Source organism: Pteropus medius, unplaced genomic scaffold (genome assembly GCF_902729225.1).
Source record: "Pteropus medius unplaced genomic scaffold, Ma_sr-lr_union100, whole genome shotgun sequence".
Classification (NCBI taxonomy): domain Eukaryota; kingdom Metazoa; phylum Chordata; class Mammalia; order Chiroptera; family Pteropodidae; genus Pteropus; species Pteropus medius.
This window is the reverse complement of record NW_024355990.1, coordinates 11981869-12003257: the sequence shown is the minus strand read 5'-3', so window position 1 is coordinate 12003257 and position 21389 is coordinate 11981869. Positions and strand designations below refer to the sequence as shown.

Sequence of the window (21389 nt, the reverse complement as noted above, 5' to 3'; positions counted from 1 at the left end):
TGAGTTGGAGGCAACTCTCTTCTTACAAAATCTCATTGAGGAATACACGTTGGCCAAACCAACCAGTCGTTGTGTCAAGCTTGTGCAGACAACTGTAATTTCTTGAACTTCGTCAAAAAGGAGGAAGTTGTCTAAACGACTCACCACTATGGTGCCTCCACGCCCCCTTTGTCCTCTTCTTTGATTTCATCTGGGAGAGAGTTGGAGTCATTAGAACGGATTGTTCCTTTGGGGCATTTTTTTCTTCTGTCACATCTAAGACTTGAGTCTCCAAACCAAACCGTGATGTGGAAAAAGAGTCTTCTTGTGTGTCTTTTCTCTCTTTCGGCTCTAAATGCTGCACTGGATTGTGAGACGAGAACAGGAACAAACAGTAAGTTTCATTTATCTTTCTCTTGCACTAAAAACAACTTCACCGAAACAGTGGATGGTCAGCTTTAAACATGATCGTTCGCGAATAAGTTTTTCTATGCTTTTAGATGAACAACCAAAGAGTGAAGTCTTTTCCTTTACCTGTTTGAAATGAAATGATTTTAGGGAGGGAGTTGTACTCCCGTGTAAAGTGGAGTTAATAAAAGTACCTACCTGTGGGGAGGCGGGGAGCTGTTGTGAGGACTGAGTAAGACAAGGCGTGTCCCTCAGCACAGTGCCTGGTATATGGTGAGCTATCAAGAAATGCCAACCTAGGCTGTTGTTAGTATATGAAATGTGAAAGTTCTGTTACACCCCCTCCAATCCCTCTCTCCTCTCCACTTCTCGAAGCAAGAGCTATCAACAGTCAATTTCTATTCAAGATCACAGTAAATAAACTCTTCTGTGACTTGTCCTTTTCACAGACATCTTTTTAAGTAGTAAATGTACATTTTTAACTTCCCCAACAATGGCATTTCACATGACTCGGCCATAATTCATTTAACCATTCCTTATTGAGTGTTCCCTTTCTTGGTAACATAAACAATGCCGCAATGAATATCCTTGTACAAAACATCCTTTGTGGACACATGAGAGTGTGAGAGAATCTCTGTAGGATAAGATTCTAGAAGTGAAATTGCTGGATCGAAAGGCATCTCTATTTAAATTATTACAGATATAGCTCAGTTGTCCTCTCAACATACTGAACCTATACATGGTCACCAATGGTGACCACTCACATGGGTGAGTGTGTGTCCCAATCCCCCTCTCCAAGGGTGAATACAATCACTTTTTAATTTGTGCCAATCTAATGAATAAAAAATAATCTCAGTGTTGTTTTAATTTGCAGTTCTCTCCTCACTCGTAGAGTTGAGCATCTTTTTTCATGTTTATTGACCATGAAAGCTCCAGCTTTCATATATAAAGGAAATTTATGGATGGCTACCAGGTTGGGAAGAGAGGTGAGGTCTTATCTTGAAGCTGAGCTTACATAACACAAAATGTTAATTGTCCAGATCAAAGAGTGAGAGGGAGGTGCATGGCATGTTCAGTGGTCTAAACCCTCCTCCACCCATGCGATCCCTAGGCCCCAGCACTATTTAAGGCCTTTTAAATTTCTTCTTCTGGGAATTACCTATTCAGGTTATTTGCCCATTTATTTGATAATGTATCTTTTCTTATTGATTTGCTATGGGTTTGTGTATACAAAAAGAATCCTTTGCTTTCATTTATGTATTTTCTTCTAGGCTGTCACTTATCTCAATTTTGCCATAGAGAAGTTTAAAGTTTTAGGGTAGTCAATTTTTTCAATCTTTTCTTTATGGCACCTATTTTGTGTGCCTTAGAAGACCTGTTCCTAGCAGATGATGTAAAAAACATTTCCCTATATTCCTCTTAATTCTTTTACAGTCTTATTTCTTTATATTAGATTTTCTGATGAGGTCCCCCCCACCCCGGCATTTTTAAATTATAAAATACAAATACACAAGCTGTCAAAGACTACTGGGATCATTCAAAAAAAAAAAAAAAAACTTAGGAGCTGGTATGGAGATGCTTCCTATGTCTCAAAAATGGAACAATAAGACTAATAACCTCGGTAGATTGAAACATATTAAAGTCATTTAAATCTATGAGTTCATAATGATTCTTAAACAAACATAACAATATAAGAAAAATATCTTAAAGTTATAAGAGTCTAGGGAACCAATTCATTATTTTCAAAACTGGTCAAAAAAGGGCAAGAGCCAAGCATTTATTCTGCCTTTTCTACGTAAACTGTACCTCAGTGCAACCAAAGAGTTGACAAAGGCAAGTTTCTCTTCAGATAACTTTAGATGATAAATTAAGAAGAAATAACAGAATTAGTATATCACCATTTTGCAACCTCTAATGAATAATGCTCTCAGGTAATTATTGTCAAACGCACTAATGAACAAAAAGAGAGATAATTAAACATTATGTGCCTCTTAATGGAAGGACACACTACCTCCTGTGATGCATACTTGCTAAATAAAAGCTAATCTGAAGTTCATCAAGCCTCTTGACAAGGACAGAGGAACGTGGTAAATGATACCATGGCAATGGGATCAACAAAACCCATGGAAAACATGAAAGAACAAAGAACTTGTTATCTTCAACAAATAAATTGCTGAGGGAGAGAAAGAGATGGAAAAGTCTATAGATTTAAAAAGACATGAAATATATCGGTTAATTAAAATGAATTACAGTTAATTACCATTTTGGATCCCCCGCCCCCCGCCCAAAAAAAAGAATCAGACACTTGGGGAAATTTGAACACTAACTAGATATTCGATACATTTTTAAAACAGTGTTAATTTTTAGGTGTGACAATGGTATTGTTATGTTTACAAAAGAGTCCTTATCTTTTAATGAGAGATACGAACTATCAATGTCCTCTAGTCAAAGGTCACCAGGGACACACATGTAGTTGAACAAAGCTGGGTTTGAGGAGAAAATGCATACCGTGAGAATCATGGGATGTCTCAGCAAGAGGGTGTTAGAAAGGTCTTATAAGATTTGGACTTCTGTTAGGTGATTTGGAAGAAGATACAAAGCAACAGGCTTTACTCTGGATTGTATTCTTTTAGGAAGTGGAAATAATGATATAATTGGGTATCTTAATAATTGTTTCCTAAAAGGCAAAAACTAGCAAAGCAAAAGCTGTGAGTGATAAATGTACAGCTGAAACTTACTGGATTTCATTAACTGATGTCGCCATAAAAAAATTAATTAATTTTTTTAAATCCTTAAAAAAATTAATTAAATAAAAAAGAAACGTAAAAAAAAAAAGCTGTGACTGATAAAGAAGCAGCAGTCACACTATTTCTTAATCATTTTAGGGGTATGTTTGGCCATTTTTGTGCTTTGGATGACATTCATGACTTTATCTGTGGTCAGACATGATTAAAGAGTCGTCTTGTTTTTGTCTTGATCTCTCGTGGTCATAGAGTGGCCCTGTCTGGTGTTGACATTCTAGCTGTGAGTGACAGGTCAGTTCTTAACCAGTCCAGTTCCCAACTGTCAAGGCCTGCTTTTCTCTTTCTTAATATTGAAATGTATGAATGAAATAGCATGTGGTTTGGGGTTTGCTTTAAAACAATGGAAAGGGGTGGGGGCAGGTGAAACAGGACCAACCATGGGTTGATAATTGTTGAAGCTGGGTGATAGGCCCATGAGGGATCATTACACTCTCTTCTCTATTATTATGTTTAAGAATTCCTATTTTCCCAAATGTTTAAAATAAACTATGGACAAAACGAGCCACCAGACATATTTAGTCATAGAACCTGGAACTTTAATATTTCTAAGTCAGCATACCAGTCTTTAGAGAATCCACTTCAGGCTCTTACTGGCAAGAAAGGGAGCTAGTACAGAAGAGCTTGCCAAGGCCACCCATCCCTCATCGAGGCTCCCTCATACACTGGTCGGCCTGGCAGTGCAGGCAAGACATGCCTCCCTTAGGAAAATTCACCAGGAACAGTGTCTCCACCACCTTACCACTAAATGTGGCCAGAAGACCACTGAGTTACTATCAAGGGATGGTAACAAGAATTTTCTCTTGTGTTATTTTGTCTTCCAGAATCCATTTCTCCACATTTGAACGCAAAAACGAAAGTAGTCATGAAGGGTCAAAATGTATCTCTAATTTGTTTCAACCAGAACGAGTCCCCACAGATCTCCTATTCTTTGTTTCGGCACAACCAACACCTAAGAACCCAGGAAGGAAAAGGTGAACCTGTGATTTTTAATCTAAGCATCTCGGAAGCCCATGATTTAGGTCCCTACAAATGCAAAGCCCAAGCTGCCAACTGTTCAAGATATAGTCGTGAGTTTAACTTCACATTCGTCGGTAAGTAGAGCACTCGATACTCAGGGCTCTGTGATTTGTGGGACTCTCTCGTCCTACAATGGACTCTCTGTTCCCCTTGCGAGCACTCACTCAAGAGCCTGGAAAGTATGTCACTGAGATCTTTAGTCTTAATAATTGCATTTTGCTTTCTCTCCCAAAGATTTTTGGCTATTTCAGATAAAATAGCTGATTACCTTAGACCAAAAGTCTTAAATTGACAACTTAGAAAATTGTCGAGATCTTTTCTAGATGCTTTACTCTAGGATTCCCATCAGGTAGGCAAAAATGACTTTTTCTCTGAAGATTCAAGTAAGAAGTCTTACAATCAGTGCCGGACCTTGTGGCAAGGGTCTACGAAGCTCCAGGCTTTGCCCGCCTTCTTTTCTTTGCTGTGACCCCCCAACCAGGTGCCCCAATGGCCAGTGCTCTCTTTCTGCCCAATCATATCTTATTACTTCTATATTTTTCTCTCTCATCTTCCCACCCTAAGCCTCTAATGATCTAGAATTAATGGGCTCCTCTATGAAGGTGACTTTCATAATAAAACTCCTCGGAGAGGCAGAGAGGGTTTCCAGATAATACATGGACAGTTTACCTGGAGTCTTTTAAACATAGGTGCCCCGACTTTCTGCTCAGATCTTTAAGTGATTCTCTAGGTCTATGGTCTCTAGCATAGGAGCCACTCGCCACATGCGGCTATTTAAATTAAAATTAGATAAAATAAAAAATTTGGTTCCTCAGTCTCCTTAGCCACATTTCAAATGCTCAGTAGCTACAGGAGGCTGGTGTCTATTGTATTAGATGACACAGACATTAGAACCTTTCCATCATTACAGAAAGTTCTACTGAATGCCTCTGCTCTAAGTCAATGGATCTTAGCTTTTTAGGTTACAACCATTTTAATAAGCTAATGATAGAGATGCATACTTTCCCTAATAAATACTCATGAAACTATAGATGCAAATTTCTGCACGAGGCTTTAGGGGAGGCCAAGGGCTCTGGATTAGAACCAACCATCTTAGGACAATTTTGAACACAAGATAAATGGATGCCATAATTATCAAAGAAATGTGAAGAACAGAGTGGGTTCTGCAAACATGGCCCTGGGGTGTGGTGGATACTTTGAGGGCAGTACCCTGGCTGATAATATTCTCAGGTGGTCAGACTTCTGCTGGACTGGGCAGCCTGGTATTGCAGAATGTACGATCGGGAGACCTGTGTACCACTGCTTTCTGTGCAACTGTGGATATTCCACTTGGATTTATTTTAGATGTATCTCCAATCCTCAATTATTTAAGTATAAATTGAGAAGATCGGCAGTGTGATCCTTAACATTGTCTAATTTTAACTCGGTGAGAATCTCAGTCAATGGTGGACAGAATGTGGCCAAGAGGGTAGGGATGCACTTAGCAGGGAAAGCATCTGATTGCCATTCACATCACTGAGAAAAGATGTGACGCTGTGAGAAAAGATGGTGAGACCCACTACTGGTGTGGCTTTCCGCCCTTTGAATGCAAGAAATAAGCTCAGTCTTAGCTGATTTATAAACTTGATGACTGAAGCCTTAAATCAACTGATTAAAAAAACCTAAGTCATCATTTCCTGACCTTCTGTCCTACAGATATGTATAAAATCTTCCCACATCCTGCCTTCCAAGGAAATGCACAGGTTTCCTGCCATTTGTTACAGTAATTATGCTGTATTGTAGAACTGTTTTTGATAGATTATAAAACTCTATCATCTTCATCTAGGTCAGATTAATAGATATCTATCGAGTGCCTACCCTGTGCAAGTAATTGTGTTGGATGCTACCAGCGTGTCAGGGATATGAGCCATGAACCCAAATTCATTAATCATTAAGCCACTTATCAAATGTTTAATGATAGCCCAAATGTACCCTGGATATACATTAATTCCTACCCTGGTAGAACTCAGTCTTGTTGGGGAGACACAAAACTCAAGTACTCAAACAAATAAATTCACGATCCCAAACTATGTTGATTTTTATAAAGAAAAAGGAAACCACACAGTGCTGGAAAGAAGCAGGGGATGGGGGAGAGTAGTTAGGGAAGGCCTTTCAAGGGGATGCCACTCAAGTAGAGCCCTGAAAGATGAGAAGGAGTTAGCTATGCAAAGAAACAGGGAAAGAGAGGCTCTAATTAAGGGACAATAGTCTGTGCAGGGGCTCCAACTGGGGAAAGAACTTGGCTGGTTGGGAAGGCCAATATGGCTGAAGGTCAGATGAGGGGAGTGTAACTCCAAGTGAGACTGGAGAGGGAGGTGGGGCCAAGTCAGGCAAGGCCTATGACCCAATTTATTATCTTGGAAGTTAATTCAATCTAGGTGGCTCAGGGCCAGAGTGGATTGCATAGGGGACTGGTTGGGAGGCCCCTGCAGTCATCCAGGAGACAAACGATGGTGGAGATGGACAGATGTAGATGGATTCAAGAAATATTTTGGAGGAAGAAACAATAGGACTTACTGGATGATTAGATTTGGAATCACAGGTAGGGAAGATAGCACAAGAATGGCTTCCAGATGTCTAAAGTGACCAGCAAATGAGGAGTCGTGCCATTTACTAAGATGGGCAAAAAATGAATAATGGGGGCATGGAGAGTGGGTATAAAGTCTTGTTTATGCAAGATGTAGAAGTTAGAGATTCTGCTGCACAACAGTCTGCCCAGAGTTAACAATACCGTGCTGTGCACTTAAAATTTTTTAAGAAGGTAGATCTCGTGTTAACTGTTCTTAGCATGGTAAAATGAATGAATGAATGAATGGATTTTTTTAAAAGAATAGGATTTTAATATATGTTTATTTACCTACTGATAGATTCATTAACTAGCAGATTAACTGGATTTCACTTTCAAACAGGTTATACTTGAGGTGACCATGAAACATCCAAGTGAATCATGAAATAAAAAGTAGAAAAAAATAATATGAGGATGAGACCAAGGGCTACAGGAGGCAGAGGAGGACGGAGCACTTCTATCTGGCAGATTTAGGAAAAGTCTTATTAGGAAGGTGGCAGCTGAATGAGCCTTCAAGGACTCCTTGAATTTTTTTTTTGATAACTGGTTTATCGCATAGTAGCAACTCCTATACCCTGATCACTGTGATGCTGTAATGCCCTCTCCTGGTCCTGTTACAGGCCCTCAGGAAAGTTTACATTTTTCCAGTTATTTCAGATATCAATCCTTGGTCCAGTTTGAATCATTCCCATCTCAGAGAGGAGTCTCTGCTTCTACATAAATTTCAACACCTCTTTCCTGAATTATAAAGGTAGATTTCAGTTCCATAGGAAGAGTGTCCTATTGGTGCTATTCCCAAAGCTGCTCTCTGAGGCCACCATCACTGGGTGCCATTCTGTCAAAGATGCTGCCACAGGGATTCCTGCTTGGGGAAGGAGTGGAGTAAGGAGACTCTTAAATTATTTTCTTTGATTTTATTTATACTTTGGTCCCCATATTTTTTTACATTGTAAAAAAAAAAATCTTCTTGGAAGTCGGCCCTGGCTCTGCCATTTACTGTGCGACCTTAGGCAAGTTACTTAAACTCTATGGATCACAATTGGTTCATTTGTGGAATGAGCGTGATATATCCACTTTGTCGTACTGTTGCGAAGTGGAATGAGATGAAGTAGGTCAGGAGCCTGACACATGATGCTCAACAACTATCCTTCCTTTTCTATAATACTGTTTTATTAATGAATTGTATAATAAATCATATAGCTGGATTCTTCCACAAAATAGGGTATGACCTGACAGCCTATCAGATCCACACATTTCCTGTCGAGAAGTTCCCTTGAATCTATTTATCAAGGTTACTTCCTGCTTAGCCACATACTCACTGGCCTTTCTCACTGGGCTGCAAGCTTCTTAACTTCTCAAGAAGGGTGTCATTCATCTTGGGGATCAACAGCAGGACTAGAGTAGAGATTCAGTTCATGTTTGTGACCGAGTGAGTGAACCCAATCTGCCTATCCCTGTAACACATACTTTCATTTTTCTAGACCCAGTGACCACACCAATGCTGAACATTCGGACAGAAACAGACCAGTATATAACACTACACTGCATCTCGCTCAATGGCTCTCTTCCCATCAATTATACTTTCTTTAAAAATGACATCGCCGTGTCATCAGTTATTTCCAAGTATGTCAGGGAGCCTGCTGAATTTAATTTAATCAAGAAGAACACTGGAAAAAAGGAAGAATACAGGTGTAAAGCTAGAAACAGATTGCCTGACCATGCAAAATACAGTCAATCCTTCACCATGCCCTCAACAGGTAAGGGCTACCTGAGCTCTTTTTGGCTTTGCTTCTAGAAATTTCTTCTGTCTGTCCACTTCCCACTTTGGCCACCTGCTTCCAAGGGCCTTTCCTTTGGTAGGGTCCACACAAACTCTGACGGTTCCACTTTTTGGAAAAACAAAACAAATCACAGAAAAAAGCCTAGATGCTGGGGCAGGAAAGGACCTTGCTCGTAGTGAGACCACCAGACCTGACCCTGCTTCCTGCCCTGACCATCCACTACCCAGGCCCTAAGCAATCTCCTTAGAATCTGCATCTCTTTGGGAGCTGCCAGATCTCTTGATTTCCTTTTGCTTTTCATTGTTTTTAATTGACTTCTAAGACCCATGCCTGCTCGTTTGGCTCTTTATTGCTCCACTGCTAATGCTTGGTGAGGCTAGACTTCCAGTACCATCCTTAGCTTGGGGCAAGAGGGCCCCCTGTCCTAACCTTGTGTTTTGAAGGGCATTGCTCTGGTGCTTCTTGGCTGCTTACCTTCCCACAGGCTGAGGAGTCCAGGGGGCCATGGGAATATGGCTACCTAGACGCTATATCCCTATTTTTCTATACCACACTCTGGGTACCTGGACCTGAATTCTCTACCCAATCTGATCAGAACTCACCTAACAGGGCCCACACAAGCCTCTCTCCCAGCTCATCCTCCCAAGGGTAAACAGTGAGGATGTGAGCATTCCTGGACCCAACTCAAGGCTGCTGCTCATGTGGGGCATGAATGGCATTCGGACGTGCAGGCTGGGGAGGTCCCCATGCATGTGAGGCCCCTTAGGGTGCAGGTCAGGGCCTGGGCGGGAAGGGGGCGAGGCCGGAGCTGGGGCGGCCTCTCCCCATGCTGCCAACTCTCAAGAGTTGCAGGTGTCCATAGCAGTACAGGCACTGGGGTTCACAGTCCACTGGTTAACTTGAAAGACAGCCATGATTGCCCTCTCTAGAACACTTCACAGCTCAATGTCATTGGAAAAGAAAGCAGTATGGTGACCAGTGAATGCTGTCTTCTTCCAGGCGGAGACAGCTGTCCTTTCTGCCTGCAGTTACTGCTTCCAGGGTTATTACTGGTGCTAATCGTAATAATCTTAATTCTGGCATTTTGGATACTACCAAAGTACAAAACAAGTAAGTTCTTTAGGAGTTTTATCATGTTTTCCATGGGTTTTGGATACAGACAGCAGGGAAGAGGGTAAAGAGGAAGGGAAAGGGGGATCGGAAATGGATGTGAAAAAAATGTAAAGAAGAAAAAGCTGCGAAAGGGGAAGGTAAATGAAATAGACTTGCTGTATGGTGCACATGTAAGATAGTTCCTGTTTCTCCAGTAAGAGCTTTTCTTACACAGATTGCTCATGGGTATTCGACCTGTGAGATCACACAGGGCACTCGGTTAAATGCTCTGCTGTCAATGTCTTGAAATTCTTGATACTTCTTTTTCTCTTTAAAATTACTTTTTAATTGTGGTAAAACATATATATATGTGTGTGTGTGTGTGTGTGTGTGTGTGTGTGTGTATATGTATATACACATATATATATAGAGAGAGAGAACAATAAAATGTACCATCTTAACCACTGTTAAGTATACAGTTGAGTAGCATTAAGTACATTCTCATTGGTACGTGACCATCACCACTATCTACCCACAGAATTGTTCTCATCTTACAAAACTGAAACTTTGCCTCCATTAAACACTAACTCACCATTCATTTCCCCCTCTTCCCAGCCCCCTGGCTACCACCATTCTACTTTCTGTCTCTATGAATTTGACTACTTAGGACCTCATATAAATGGAATCATATTGTATTTATTCTTTTGCGACTGGCTTATTTCTCTTAGCATAATGTCCACAATCCATGTGTCAGAATTTCCTTCACTTTTAAATCTGGAGAATATTTCATTATAGAGATATAGCTATAGATATAGATATACACCTTCACTTTGTCTATCCATTCATCCATCAATGGACTCATGGGTTACTTCCACCTTTGGGCTATTGTGAATAGTGTGCTATGAACATCGGTATACAAATCTTAATAATTTTTAACAAGAGGCCCCTCATTTTTACTTTGCACTGAGCCCTGCAAAATGATGTAGCAGATCCTGATTGCCGGCTCTGCAAAGGCAAGAGCTCTGCCTTGTATTTTTCAGCATCCTCGCTGGGTCTGCCACTTGTAGGATGCTCAGTACGTGAAGACAAACGAGACTGTCCTTCCTCTCTTCCCCGCCTTAAGTGCGGCATCAAGCCCCAGTTACTGCTTTTCACTAGTCACATCTTATGGCCACCTCTAGTTAAGATTTCAAGATGGCCTTTTCATTTGGCACACAAGTATGGAAGAATATCAAAATGCGCACAAAAGACAGTCTGTGTCTCAGCACTGGCACTCACCAGTGAGCCAAGGGGCATTGGGCAGGCTCCTTCACCTGCCTGAGTCTCAGCATTCTGACCTGTAGAATGGGGTCATGGGAGACACTGTCACAACTGGGCAGAGAACTAAGTGATAAATGTTAGGCTCTTGTCCCTCCCTCCATCTCTAGAGAGTTACAATTCAGAGAAGACAGGGGACTCAGCTGCCATGAAACCTGAAAGTATATGTCAAAATTTATACCTCTCACACATTTTTTTCTTTTCTGCACACACCACACACCACATCTATTTTTAAAACCTCTTTCCCTTTCCTACAAAAAGTCCAGGGTTTTGCAAAAGTGGAATTAATATTCTTGACTACTGGCCACAGCTAAATAGAACTTAGCTGGGCAATTTATTCTCTCTTGCAGATATAATAAAGCTTTTTACAGATTGTTCTCTTCAGCAAAGGAAAGAAAATGTGCCTTTGGCCATCTGAAGCGCAATCTGATAGGTGAAAGATGTCACTTGCAGAGCTGGGAAAATAGAAGGGGTTCTGGCATGCAGTCTAGTCCACGGTTTTCCTTCAATAGAAAACATTTAGGCCATGGGAGCAGATCATTCTTTGTTTCAGAACTTTGGGGGATTCTGTTCCTTGGCAGAGGAGATGAGAAAAATGTGGTGGAATTGGCTTAATTTAATTAATTCTGTACCGATTTATGTAGGAAAAGCTATGAGAGAAAAGGTGCCCAGAAGGTATGGAAAGACGCCCATGGAAGTTGGACTATATGCAAATGTAGTGGGTAAGAGAACTTTGTTGGGTCTTTTGATTGCTTGGTTTGCTGGTTCTAGATTTTCATCTTATTTTTTTAAGGTCATATAGACACATAGGTAAAAAATTGAAGAAAGTATACAGTATCCTCCTCCCACCTTTGATGCCCAGTCCCACTTGCCAGGGGCAATAACCAGTTTTTTAAATCCTTCCACAAATAGTCTTATGCTGGCATCTAAACAAATGGTAGCAATGGCAGCATGCCACAGATAGGCCAGCCTACATTTTATTTTTCACTTAATATATCTTGGAGATTTTTAAAATATCAGTCAAGAATGAGCCACACTGTGTCCCAAAGCCCTTTACGATCACCTCTTATGCTACTTTATGGTAAGCAGACCCACGACCTTGACCAACAATGAGAACCGTCCCAACCAATGCTGGCATAGGGCCAGCCACATTCTAGACACGGTGCTAAGCAATTTACCTGCTTTGTCCAACACAAACACCGCTAACTCCCAATTTACGTTGTTCCCATCTTACAGATGAGTCTGTGCCAGGCTCGGAGCCAAGGCAGCGTGTTTCCACAGTCCAGGATGGTAAGTGCTCTTTGCAAAGTCCAGAGGCTGCACGCCATTGTGAGGGCAGCTGGCTAAGCCACTGCCCTCAAGTGATCGGAGATTCAGTTTACAGGCTCAATAATTCTTCCTTGTCTTTTGCTCAGAAACCAGACTCTCCCAGGAGATACATTATGCTACCCCCACGTTCCAGGAGGTGACACCAGATCACGGTGAGCCCGTTTTGGATAAGAGATGCTACCGAATGAGACGGTGGGCCCTGTGAGGTCACCATACTCCAAGGCTTAAGGAGCCCAAGGATGGGGTGAATGGGGGCAAGATGTACACCCCAGGAGACCAAAAGCTACCAATACCACAGGTCCCAACAAATATCATCAGGAGAAGGATGGGTGGAGGGAGAAGAGTATGACAGGGAGACTGTCATATAAAACATCCAGAGAGGAGGATGCAGGGGCACTTCTAAACCATTTTCAAGAATAAATTACTTCACATAGGCCGGGAAAAAACAGTTAACAGTTGGTTCTGTCAGTCCACCCAGCTACTAAAGTAGGATTTTTTTTTTAGAGACTCTATGGATATATATTCTAAATTCACTGAATTATTTTATATTTCAGAAGCCCGTAAAGATGATAAAACTGGATATGTCTATTCCGAAATCGCCTTCTGAAATATAAAGATACAAACTACATCTCAGGGTAAGATGAGTTTTATAAAGCTGATTTACATGGAAGAAAAAAAAAACTTGATTGACACTTTATTTATTTATTTTGACTGACACTTTAAAATGTCTCTCCTGGTTACTTAAAGTAAATCACTGTTTTTCATAATTAAACTTTGGCACATTCAGGCACCTCCAATCCTGTCATCAAACAAAAGTTTTGTCAGGTGGGATTATGACTGGTGGCAGGTTTTAAATGATTTTGCTTATTTTTAGGTATCGACCATTCTCCCCATTTCCACATCATTTTAAAAAGAATAAATGTTAGACCACTGTGCTCTTCATAAGTGCATTCTGAAAGCATAATGCTCGTCTTTCGGGTCTCCCCGTCCCCAGGTCCACTGAAGGTTTAGAAGCAAATATACAAAGCAAAAACCATGTCTAAATTCTAAAAGAAAAATTGGTGACCTTGAAGATTGTCTGAAGAAAACACAGTCACCATGAGAGCGAGGGAAGATTACCCAACAAGTACACATGTATTATTCATTGCCATTTAAATCCGCTCTCAGATTTTGGAAGGCTACAAAAATATTTATATTGATTTTCATGGACTTTCTCAGTCCTCAAGATTTAGCTAATGTCAAAAGTGAGCCTATAGGCGCTGCCTTTCCCATGGGTGTTCTGTGAAGAGAACGGCCTAGAGTCGAGTTGGGGAGAAGGGAGAAGGGAGAATGGGTTAGTTTCCTAAGACTGTTGTAACGAATTATCACAAACTGGTAATTAAAGCAACAGAAACTTATTTTCTCACAGTTCTGGGGCCAGAAATCCAAATCAAGGTGTCAACAGGACCGTACTCCTCCAAAGTCCCTAGGGGAGAACTTTGCATACGTTTTCTAGTTGCCATTAGCTCCTGGTGCTGTCTGGCTTGTGGCGGCATCGCTCCAATCTCTTCCTCTGTCTCCCAAGAACACTGGTCACAAGATTTAGGAACCACCAGGACAATCCAGGATGAGCTCATCTTGAGATCCTTAACTTGTCTGCAAAGGCAAACACGCGCAGGTTCCAAGAGTTAGGACATAGAGGTATCTTTTGGGGGAGTCACAATTCAGCCCACTACAGGGGACAAGTGAGAGAGAAATAACACCTGTGTCATGGAGCTGCTATGAGAATTAACTCAGGTAACAAATATAAAGGGTTTGGAACAGAGCCAGGCATGTAATAACTTAAAAAAGGCTATTCGCAGTATGATAATGCTCACTCTGAGTCATACTGATTGGCTGCTCCCCTTAGAAACCTTTAAGTCTTTGAGGTCATAAAGCTGGCCACCATTGGCTTCTTTGTCTTAATCTGAGCTCCTCCCTGAAGCAGAGCCTGAGACATGCACCTAGGTACAGGTTGTTCATATGGGAGCAGGAGTAAAGGCCTAGGGAGAGTGAAACAAGAAGGAAAAGAGGCCAACACGAGGTGCGGGGAGGGATTAGCAAATGAGTGTGACTATTCTGGTAACTGGATTTGATCCTGTTAAGATCTTCCAAGGTCTTGAAGCCCAGGCCTCTGAGTTTCACAGCATTCCCTAAATGAATAGCCTTTCATTTTCTCCTTGCAAAGCTTCCAAAGCATTTAGAAGCCAATCAACTCCATAACCTATATAATTACCATTGCTCATGCCTTTCAAGTGCTAGAACTATTGCATAACCTAGTACTCACCATCTTTGCAGGGGAAAAGTCTTAGTAATCGTGAAGCTATGGCATGTGAGAGTTATCGCTACCAAACCCCCTTATCACCAGCAGTAGAATACTTGTTGTCGCCCACCCAGGGAGCAATTCCCTTTCCCAGGGCTGCTTTCTAGGACCTTCTGATACCCTATCTTATCATGGGCTAGCTCTGAAAGCAGAGCCTGAGATAAGGCCTTCTGTGCAAATAATTTATTTGGGAGGTGACCCAAGGAAACAGATATGAGGGGACTGGAGGAAAAGGGTATAGTGTTGAGTTGGGCACTGCTGTGGGTAACTGGGGCTTGATCCCACTGGAAACCTACTAAATAATTATAAAAAAGTCTCAGAATTGTCCATTTGAGGATGATAGTGAGAAGCATTTAGCCATTGGCTGAGGGTCACCACAGATGATGTCCCCCACTTCTGGGCTGTGCATATGGGCATTCCAAGCGTGTTCCTATTGGCTTCTTACTCAAGACACTGAAAAGCCCCAGGGCAGAAATGTGTTGTACACCTAAAGCACGAAACTGTCAACAGAGTGAGGGAAGCCTCAAATGCAGCTGCAATCAGGGGATGTGACGCAGGATACAGAAGTCGCTGTTACGCCATTTCTCAACGCTTCCTTTATAAGGACATGACAGTAACTGCCATGTGTTGAGCACGTACCAGGTTCCAGGGACTGTTCAGTGCTTTGTGTACTTATCCCACATGGCCCTCACAACTCCCCCCACACTCAGCTCCACCCTACCTACCCCCACCCCGACCCTCGGCATAGACATACAGCCTCATCCAAGGCGTTTGGATTGAATTGTTTAGGAAGGGAAGAATAGGATCTACTGAATTTTCATTTCAAGATCTACTTTTTTCATGTCTAGAAGTTTCACTTTGGTTTTTTTTCAAATCTGCGTTTTCTTTAAACATCTTTTTTGTTGTGAAATACAGCACAAATCATACGAAAATGCACATAAATATAGTTTAATAAATTATATCAAATGAACACTAGTGATGGAATGTCACCAGCAGCCCAGAAGCCCTCTGCAGGCCTCTTCCCAATCACAACCCTATCTCCCCAACTTAATTACTCTTTTAGGGAACATTTAGGTTGTCAACAGTGTGCTGATATTACAAATAACAGGGCTATGACTATTCTTACGCTACAAACGCAGCTCCTGGTTCCTATATGCATACAATTATGTTGAATGTGTGTAGGAATGAATTACTGGGTCATGGGGTATGTTTATTTTCAATCTAAGCAGTCAATGCCATACTATTTTCTGAAGTGGTTCTATTCCCATGAGCAGTCTGAAAGTTCCCACTCTCTTACATCTTCACCAACACTGGCACTGTATGTCATTTTAATTTAACCATCCTTGTGGTTATATAGTGGTATCTCATTGTGATTTTAATTTGTGGTTCCCTGATGCCTACGAAGGCTGAGCATCTTTTGCTATATTTACAGGTCATTTGGATTTTTTATAAAGTGCCTATCTGAGGCTCTTAGTCTCTTTTTCCACTCAGGTGTTTTGACTTTTCCTTATTTTTTAATAGTTGTTCTCTGTAGCTTGATTTTTTTCACTCTCTTGATGATACTTTTTGATGAAGTTTAAAGAACTTGTCTACTATGATTAGTGTTTTTTTGTATGTGCATCCAGATGAATATTTTCTCAACTCAAGGTCATATTAACTTTTATTCTATATTACTACCTACTAAACGCTTATTTTCATATTTTGGTTTATACCCACCTGCAATTGTCTGATGGGAAATTGATATCACATTTCTTCACCTTCTGCTGCGTAACCAGTTACTCCAGCACTGTCGACTGCAAAGACTGTCCCTTCCCTACTAAACTTCAGTGTTATTTTTGTCACAAATCAAATGTCCATATACATGTGAGCTTCTTTATGGGCTTTAGGTTCCATTTCATTTTTCTATTTATCTCTCGTGTTGATACCATACTCAGTTTTTAAATGTCTTGATAACTGGAAAGCAAATTCTCCCACCTTGTTCTTTTTAAGAATGTCTTAGATATTCTTAACCTTTTACATTTCCATATAAATTACAGTCAGTTTGTTATTTTCTTAAGAAAATTGAACATAATAGCGATTCCAAGTGATACTGCATAGATCACTTTGGGGAGAATTAACATTTTTTACAATATTGAGCTTCCCAAACTACAAATATCTCACCATTTGTTTATATCTTCTTCATTTCTTTCAAGTGTTTCATAATTTTCTGCATACAGATCTTACACATCTTTTGTTAGACTTATTCCTAGGTACTTGGTAACTTGCATTTTTATTTTGTGTTGTTGATAAATACAAAACGATAATTTTTCTTGGTTGACTTTGTATCCAGCAATGTCACTAAAGTCTCTTTTCAATTTTAATAATTTATCTGTAGGTTTTCTTACAATCTAGAGACCAGAGAACTACTGCTGCTACAATTAATGGTGGTTACCTCTGCCCCGACTGCCTCACTTCAGAAACTGGAACCCAAGCAGGGGAATGTGGAGCTTTGCCACTGCAGACACTTGCTTCTCGGGGAAAGCCACCAACTCTCTTCCTTTTGTTCACCACCATATCCCTCGGACCTTCCACTTTCCAGAGCCCATGCATGAGCATCTATATTGGTCGAAGATATTCACAGCCGTCCCCTGGCAGTAAGGGAATGGTAATTTTTTTAGGTCTCTGCTCCACCAAATAGGAGGGTTATGATGTGATTTACAAGAGCCATTCAAAATATCTTCCAAACCAGTCAAAATACCAATTTAGATTGAGGGTGAAATAAAGACATTTTAAGACAAAGACCAAGAAGGAGGTTTTCCAATCACACATTCTCACTGAAAGAACTATATGATGTATTTGATGAAGAAGGAAACTGAATATAGAGAAAGAGTGTAGGATTCAAGAAATGTAAGTAAACATAAATGAGGTTTGGAAACATTTATAAGTGACCAAAATTTTGAAAGTGTGGTATTATTGGTGTATGGGTGGACAAGAAGAACAATGGAACAGGACAGAAAGTCCAGAGAAAGATCTAAATATATATGGGAATTTAGTGTTTTAAAAATATGACATTTGAAATCAGTGGGGATAAGATGGATTATTTAATGTTATAAAAACTTAGGAACCACATTTAAAAAGTAAGTTGGGCCCTGTACTTCACTCTTTACAACAAAATAAATTTGGATAGAAAAAATATGAAAATACCTTAAAATGAAGTCTCGGAAGTGCTGAAAGAAAACAGGAGGAATTTTTAAATAATCTTTAAGAGGGGAAGGCTTTTCTAGGTATGACTCACAATCCAGAAGACATGCAGGATTGTTATATTTAACCAGATGAAACGCTTTAAAAGTACATTTAAAAATAATAAACTGAGTCCAAAAAATAACTTAGGGAGAAATATTTTGAATGCCCGTCTCAGATAAAGTATGAAGTTCCATAATCTATAACAATTCTTACAAATCATGAAGACCAATGATCCAACAGATACCTGAGAAAGGGCGATATATATGGGGTAACACTGGCGCAGCACAAAACCTAGCTGGGATGAGGAGCTGCCCCCAAGTGTGCTGACCGGCGCCCCCACCCCCACCCTCACCCCAGGGCTGGTAGATTACAGCCTAAGGAGACTGCCTTCTCTCCGTGCTGCTTCCCCCAAAGATGGAGGGGAGACTTCAATGATCAACAGGGGTTTTGTGATGCCTGAAGCTCATGTTTTCCTTCTTTCTAGTTACTGCCCTTGGGGCGGGGGGAGGGGAGGGAGACATGGACTAGTGCCTTGCCTTGACCTCTCCCCAGTACACAATCGGAGACAGAAACTGAGATCCCCAGCAGCACATAAACTTATAGGTGAGAAAAATTAGAAACCTAAGGATTACAGTGACCTCTGAGCATGTCTCCTTGGCCCCTGAGACATCCCGTGGGGAAGGGTGCAGCCAGAGAAGGGCCAGAGCAGGACTCTCTAAGTGCCGGGACCAGGACGGGGGCTCCTCTTGCTGGGTCTATGGGTGTTGCTACCTTTCTTGTCCTGGCCACCATCGCTGGGCTGTTATCAGCACCCCTAACAGGTCTCCTTGCTTCTCTTCTGCTCCTCTACATTCCATTCTCCACACTGATCTCTTCAAAATAACAGTTGGTTCCTTTTATGCTTAAATTGCCCCCTTCTGCCCCAGTGGCTTCCAGACTCCTTAGTATGGCCTCCACAACTTACGTGATGTGGACCCCAACCACCTCTCTGACCTTCTACCCATCTCCCCTCTGCTCACCTACTCCAGCCCCGCTGCCTGCTTTGTTCCTTGAGCATTCCATGCCTTTTCTCTGCTCAGGGCCTTGGACTTGCTAGTCCCTTGCCCAGAATGTGCTGCCCCAGATCTTCACATAGCTGGCTCCTTCGTATCATTCAGTCTCAGTTCGAAGGTCACGTCCTCAGAGGCTTCCCTGACCACTTATGTAAAGCGCACTCCCCCTGCCATGATCTAGCACACCATCCTGCTCCAGTTTCTTTAAAACACTATCGCTGTCTGAAATTGCCTCAAATTGCTTATGCACCTACCTGCTTATCGCCTGTCCCTGCCTGCCCACCCCTTAAGGGGCCTTGTCTCTATTTGCTCACCACCATATCCCTAGTCTCTGGGACTTAGGTGTTGAAAAAACCTTTCTGAATGAACAAAAAAATATCTAACACATAAATATCTAACACATACTATCTTCGGGAACACCACAACTATCCCTGGTATTTAAATCTGAGAGAAATTTCTCCTATGTTTCTTCAGAGGAAGACATGCAATATAATATAGCAAAGTGCCTTCAAGAACATTCTTACGGCTAAATCAGCAGTGAGCTTCATATAACTATTTCTAATATCTTTCCATATATATTGGGATGGCATAATACCTAAGTAGGGCATTAGACAAGAGAAATTCATTAAAAGCAATTGGGTTGGAGGGAAGTTCTGTCAAAATAATACCACCCAGGTATGCAGGTCTCTGATAAGTTTAACAGTGGTTACACTGGAATGAACATCAGTAACCACCTGTAAATTTAAAAAAATATACTTGCAAAGGCCCCACTTGCCAGAGATTTAGTAGGTCTGGGATATGAGTCATATATACTTATTTTTGAAAGCTCCACAGGAGATTCTAACGTGTAACCCCAGTTGGACACCTCTGATCTACATAACTCTTCACAAACATTACTTACCTCAACTGCAGTGTAAACATTCTCCGTTGCCTGTTCAGGTATTTGATAATCTGAGCCCAGGAATACAATCCTCCTGTGAAGGCTGAAGTCCTTAAGAAACGAGGTACCTGCAGACAGGACTGAGATTTTCTTCAGAAAAATCACTTAAAAAAAACCCAACTTTTTAGGTTCCCACAGTTATATTAAAACTAAGTATAAAAATCTCAAACTGCAAAAATGAAATTAAAAAATTTAAGTAGATATACAATGGTAATATTGGTCTTGCAATTCTGAGACTGCCATGATTAAGGTGAGATAGAGCAAATGAGCATGTATGGCATGGCATTCTAATTTTATTACCCTCAGTATTCTAGAGAATTGGGATTCTTGGCATGGGAGGATATACAGATGTATGATAGAAGAGGTTAATAAAAACCTTATAGCTCTACGGGGGAATGGGGGCACTTTTTTTTGGTGATGGAAATGTTCTATATTGTCATGTGATGGTGGTTACACATTTGTCAAAATCTATATTTGTACATTTAAAATATGTCAATTTATTATATGTAAATTAATTTCAATAAACCTGATTAAAACATGCGTGCATGTGCGTGCACACACACACACACATATTCTGCAATCCTGAATTTGAACTGAAAATATTGGTGTGAATGCATGTTTTTTTTTAATTTTGGGGGAAACACACACACACACACACACACACACACACACACACACACACACACACACCACACTCATTCACTCCTATATATTTGCTAGCTCTCAACACCCAAAAGGCCTAGAAACAAAAACCACCTTCTAATGATGAGCATCCCTAGTACCCAGAATATGGTCTCCTTGAAGGAACTCTGAAATATACAATCTCCATGTTATACACCAAATACCAAGCAAGCTATCAAAGACTACTAAAATTGGGTCAAAAGGACTCAAAGCCAACTTGAAAAGGCTCCCATTGGCCAAAGGTAGGATAATTTGAGTATCAAAAAGATTAAAAAGGATGAAAGTAACATTTATCCCAAACTTTTCCCATACTTCTAAGCAATCAGTATATGAGATGTTTTTCTTTATAGAAGTATTCTAGCCAATGAGTTAAGAAGATAGAATCAGAATATCTCCATTTTGCCACCTCTAATGAACTGACTGATCGAGGCATTGATCAATAACTGCTAACATCCCTCAAAGAGAAACAACCAGATATTACTGACTCCTAATGAGAGAACATAACAACTTATAAAATAATCTTGCCCCCTCAAATTGAACTTAAAAGCTGATCAAGCCTCTGGATTCAACTTCCAATCTATAGGAACTATATAGAGAGAAACATCAAAATATACTATGGGGCTGTAACGAATAAAATCCAAACAGTGGAAAACCCCATAACAAGCCACCTAATTTCTTGGGAGAGAGAGAGACAGAGAGAGAGCACGCAAGCACAAGAGAGTTCAAATCTATAGGATAAGAGAGGCCAAAAGAACCAATTTCAACAAATGAGTCTTAGTTGGATCCTGATTAAAACAAACAATGAAATTAAAAAGTGAATA

The 21389-nt window shown here is 40.8% G+C and overlaps 1 protein-coding gene across 3 annotated transcripts; it reads left to right on the top strand.

Moving 5' to 3' along the window:
* Positions 1 to 128: 128 nt before the first annotated feature.
* Positions 129 to 20418, top strand: MILR1 (mast cell immunoglobulin like receptor 1). 3 transcript variants are annotated; one of them, XM_039859888.1, is made up of 9 exons: positions 129 to 373; positions 4013 to 4282; positions 8295 to 8570; positions 9594 to 9704; positions 11648 to 11725; positions 12240 to 12293; positions 12419 to 12484; positions 12890 to 12967; positions 17048 to 20418. In XM_039859888.1, exons 1-8 carry the CDS (start codon positions 286 to 288, stop codon positions 12937 to 12939), a joined length of 993 nt encoding a protein of 330 aa, XP_039715822.1. In that variant the 5' UTR covers positions 129 to 285; the 3' UTR covers positions 12940 to 12967; positions 17048 to 20418. The 3 variants fall into 3 exon arrangements, with proteins under 3 accessions (XP_039715822.1, XP_039715821.1, XP_039715823.1); XM_039859887.1 differs by having other exon boundaries at positions 12887 to 12967; XM_039859889.1 differs by lacking the exon at positions 9594 to 9704 and having other exon boundaries at positions 12887 to 12967.
* Positions 20419 to 21389: the final 971 nt, after the last annotated feature.

Bases quoted from the DNA above. Each gene is read 5' to 3' on its own strand.
- MILR1 (XM_039859887.1), top strand. From the start codon at position 286: ATGTGGAAAAAGAGTCTTCTTGTGTGTCTTTTCTCTCTTTCGGCTCTA. The intron at 12,294-12,418 runs GTAAGTGCTCTT...TCTTTTGCTCAG, and splicing joins TGTTTCCACAGTCCAGGATG to AAACCAGACTCTCCCAGGAG. The intron at 12,485-12,886 runs GTGAGCCCGTTT...TTTATATTTCAG, and splicing joins GGAGGTGACACCAGATCACG to AAGCCCGTAAAGATGATAAA.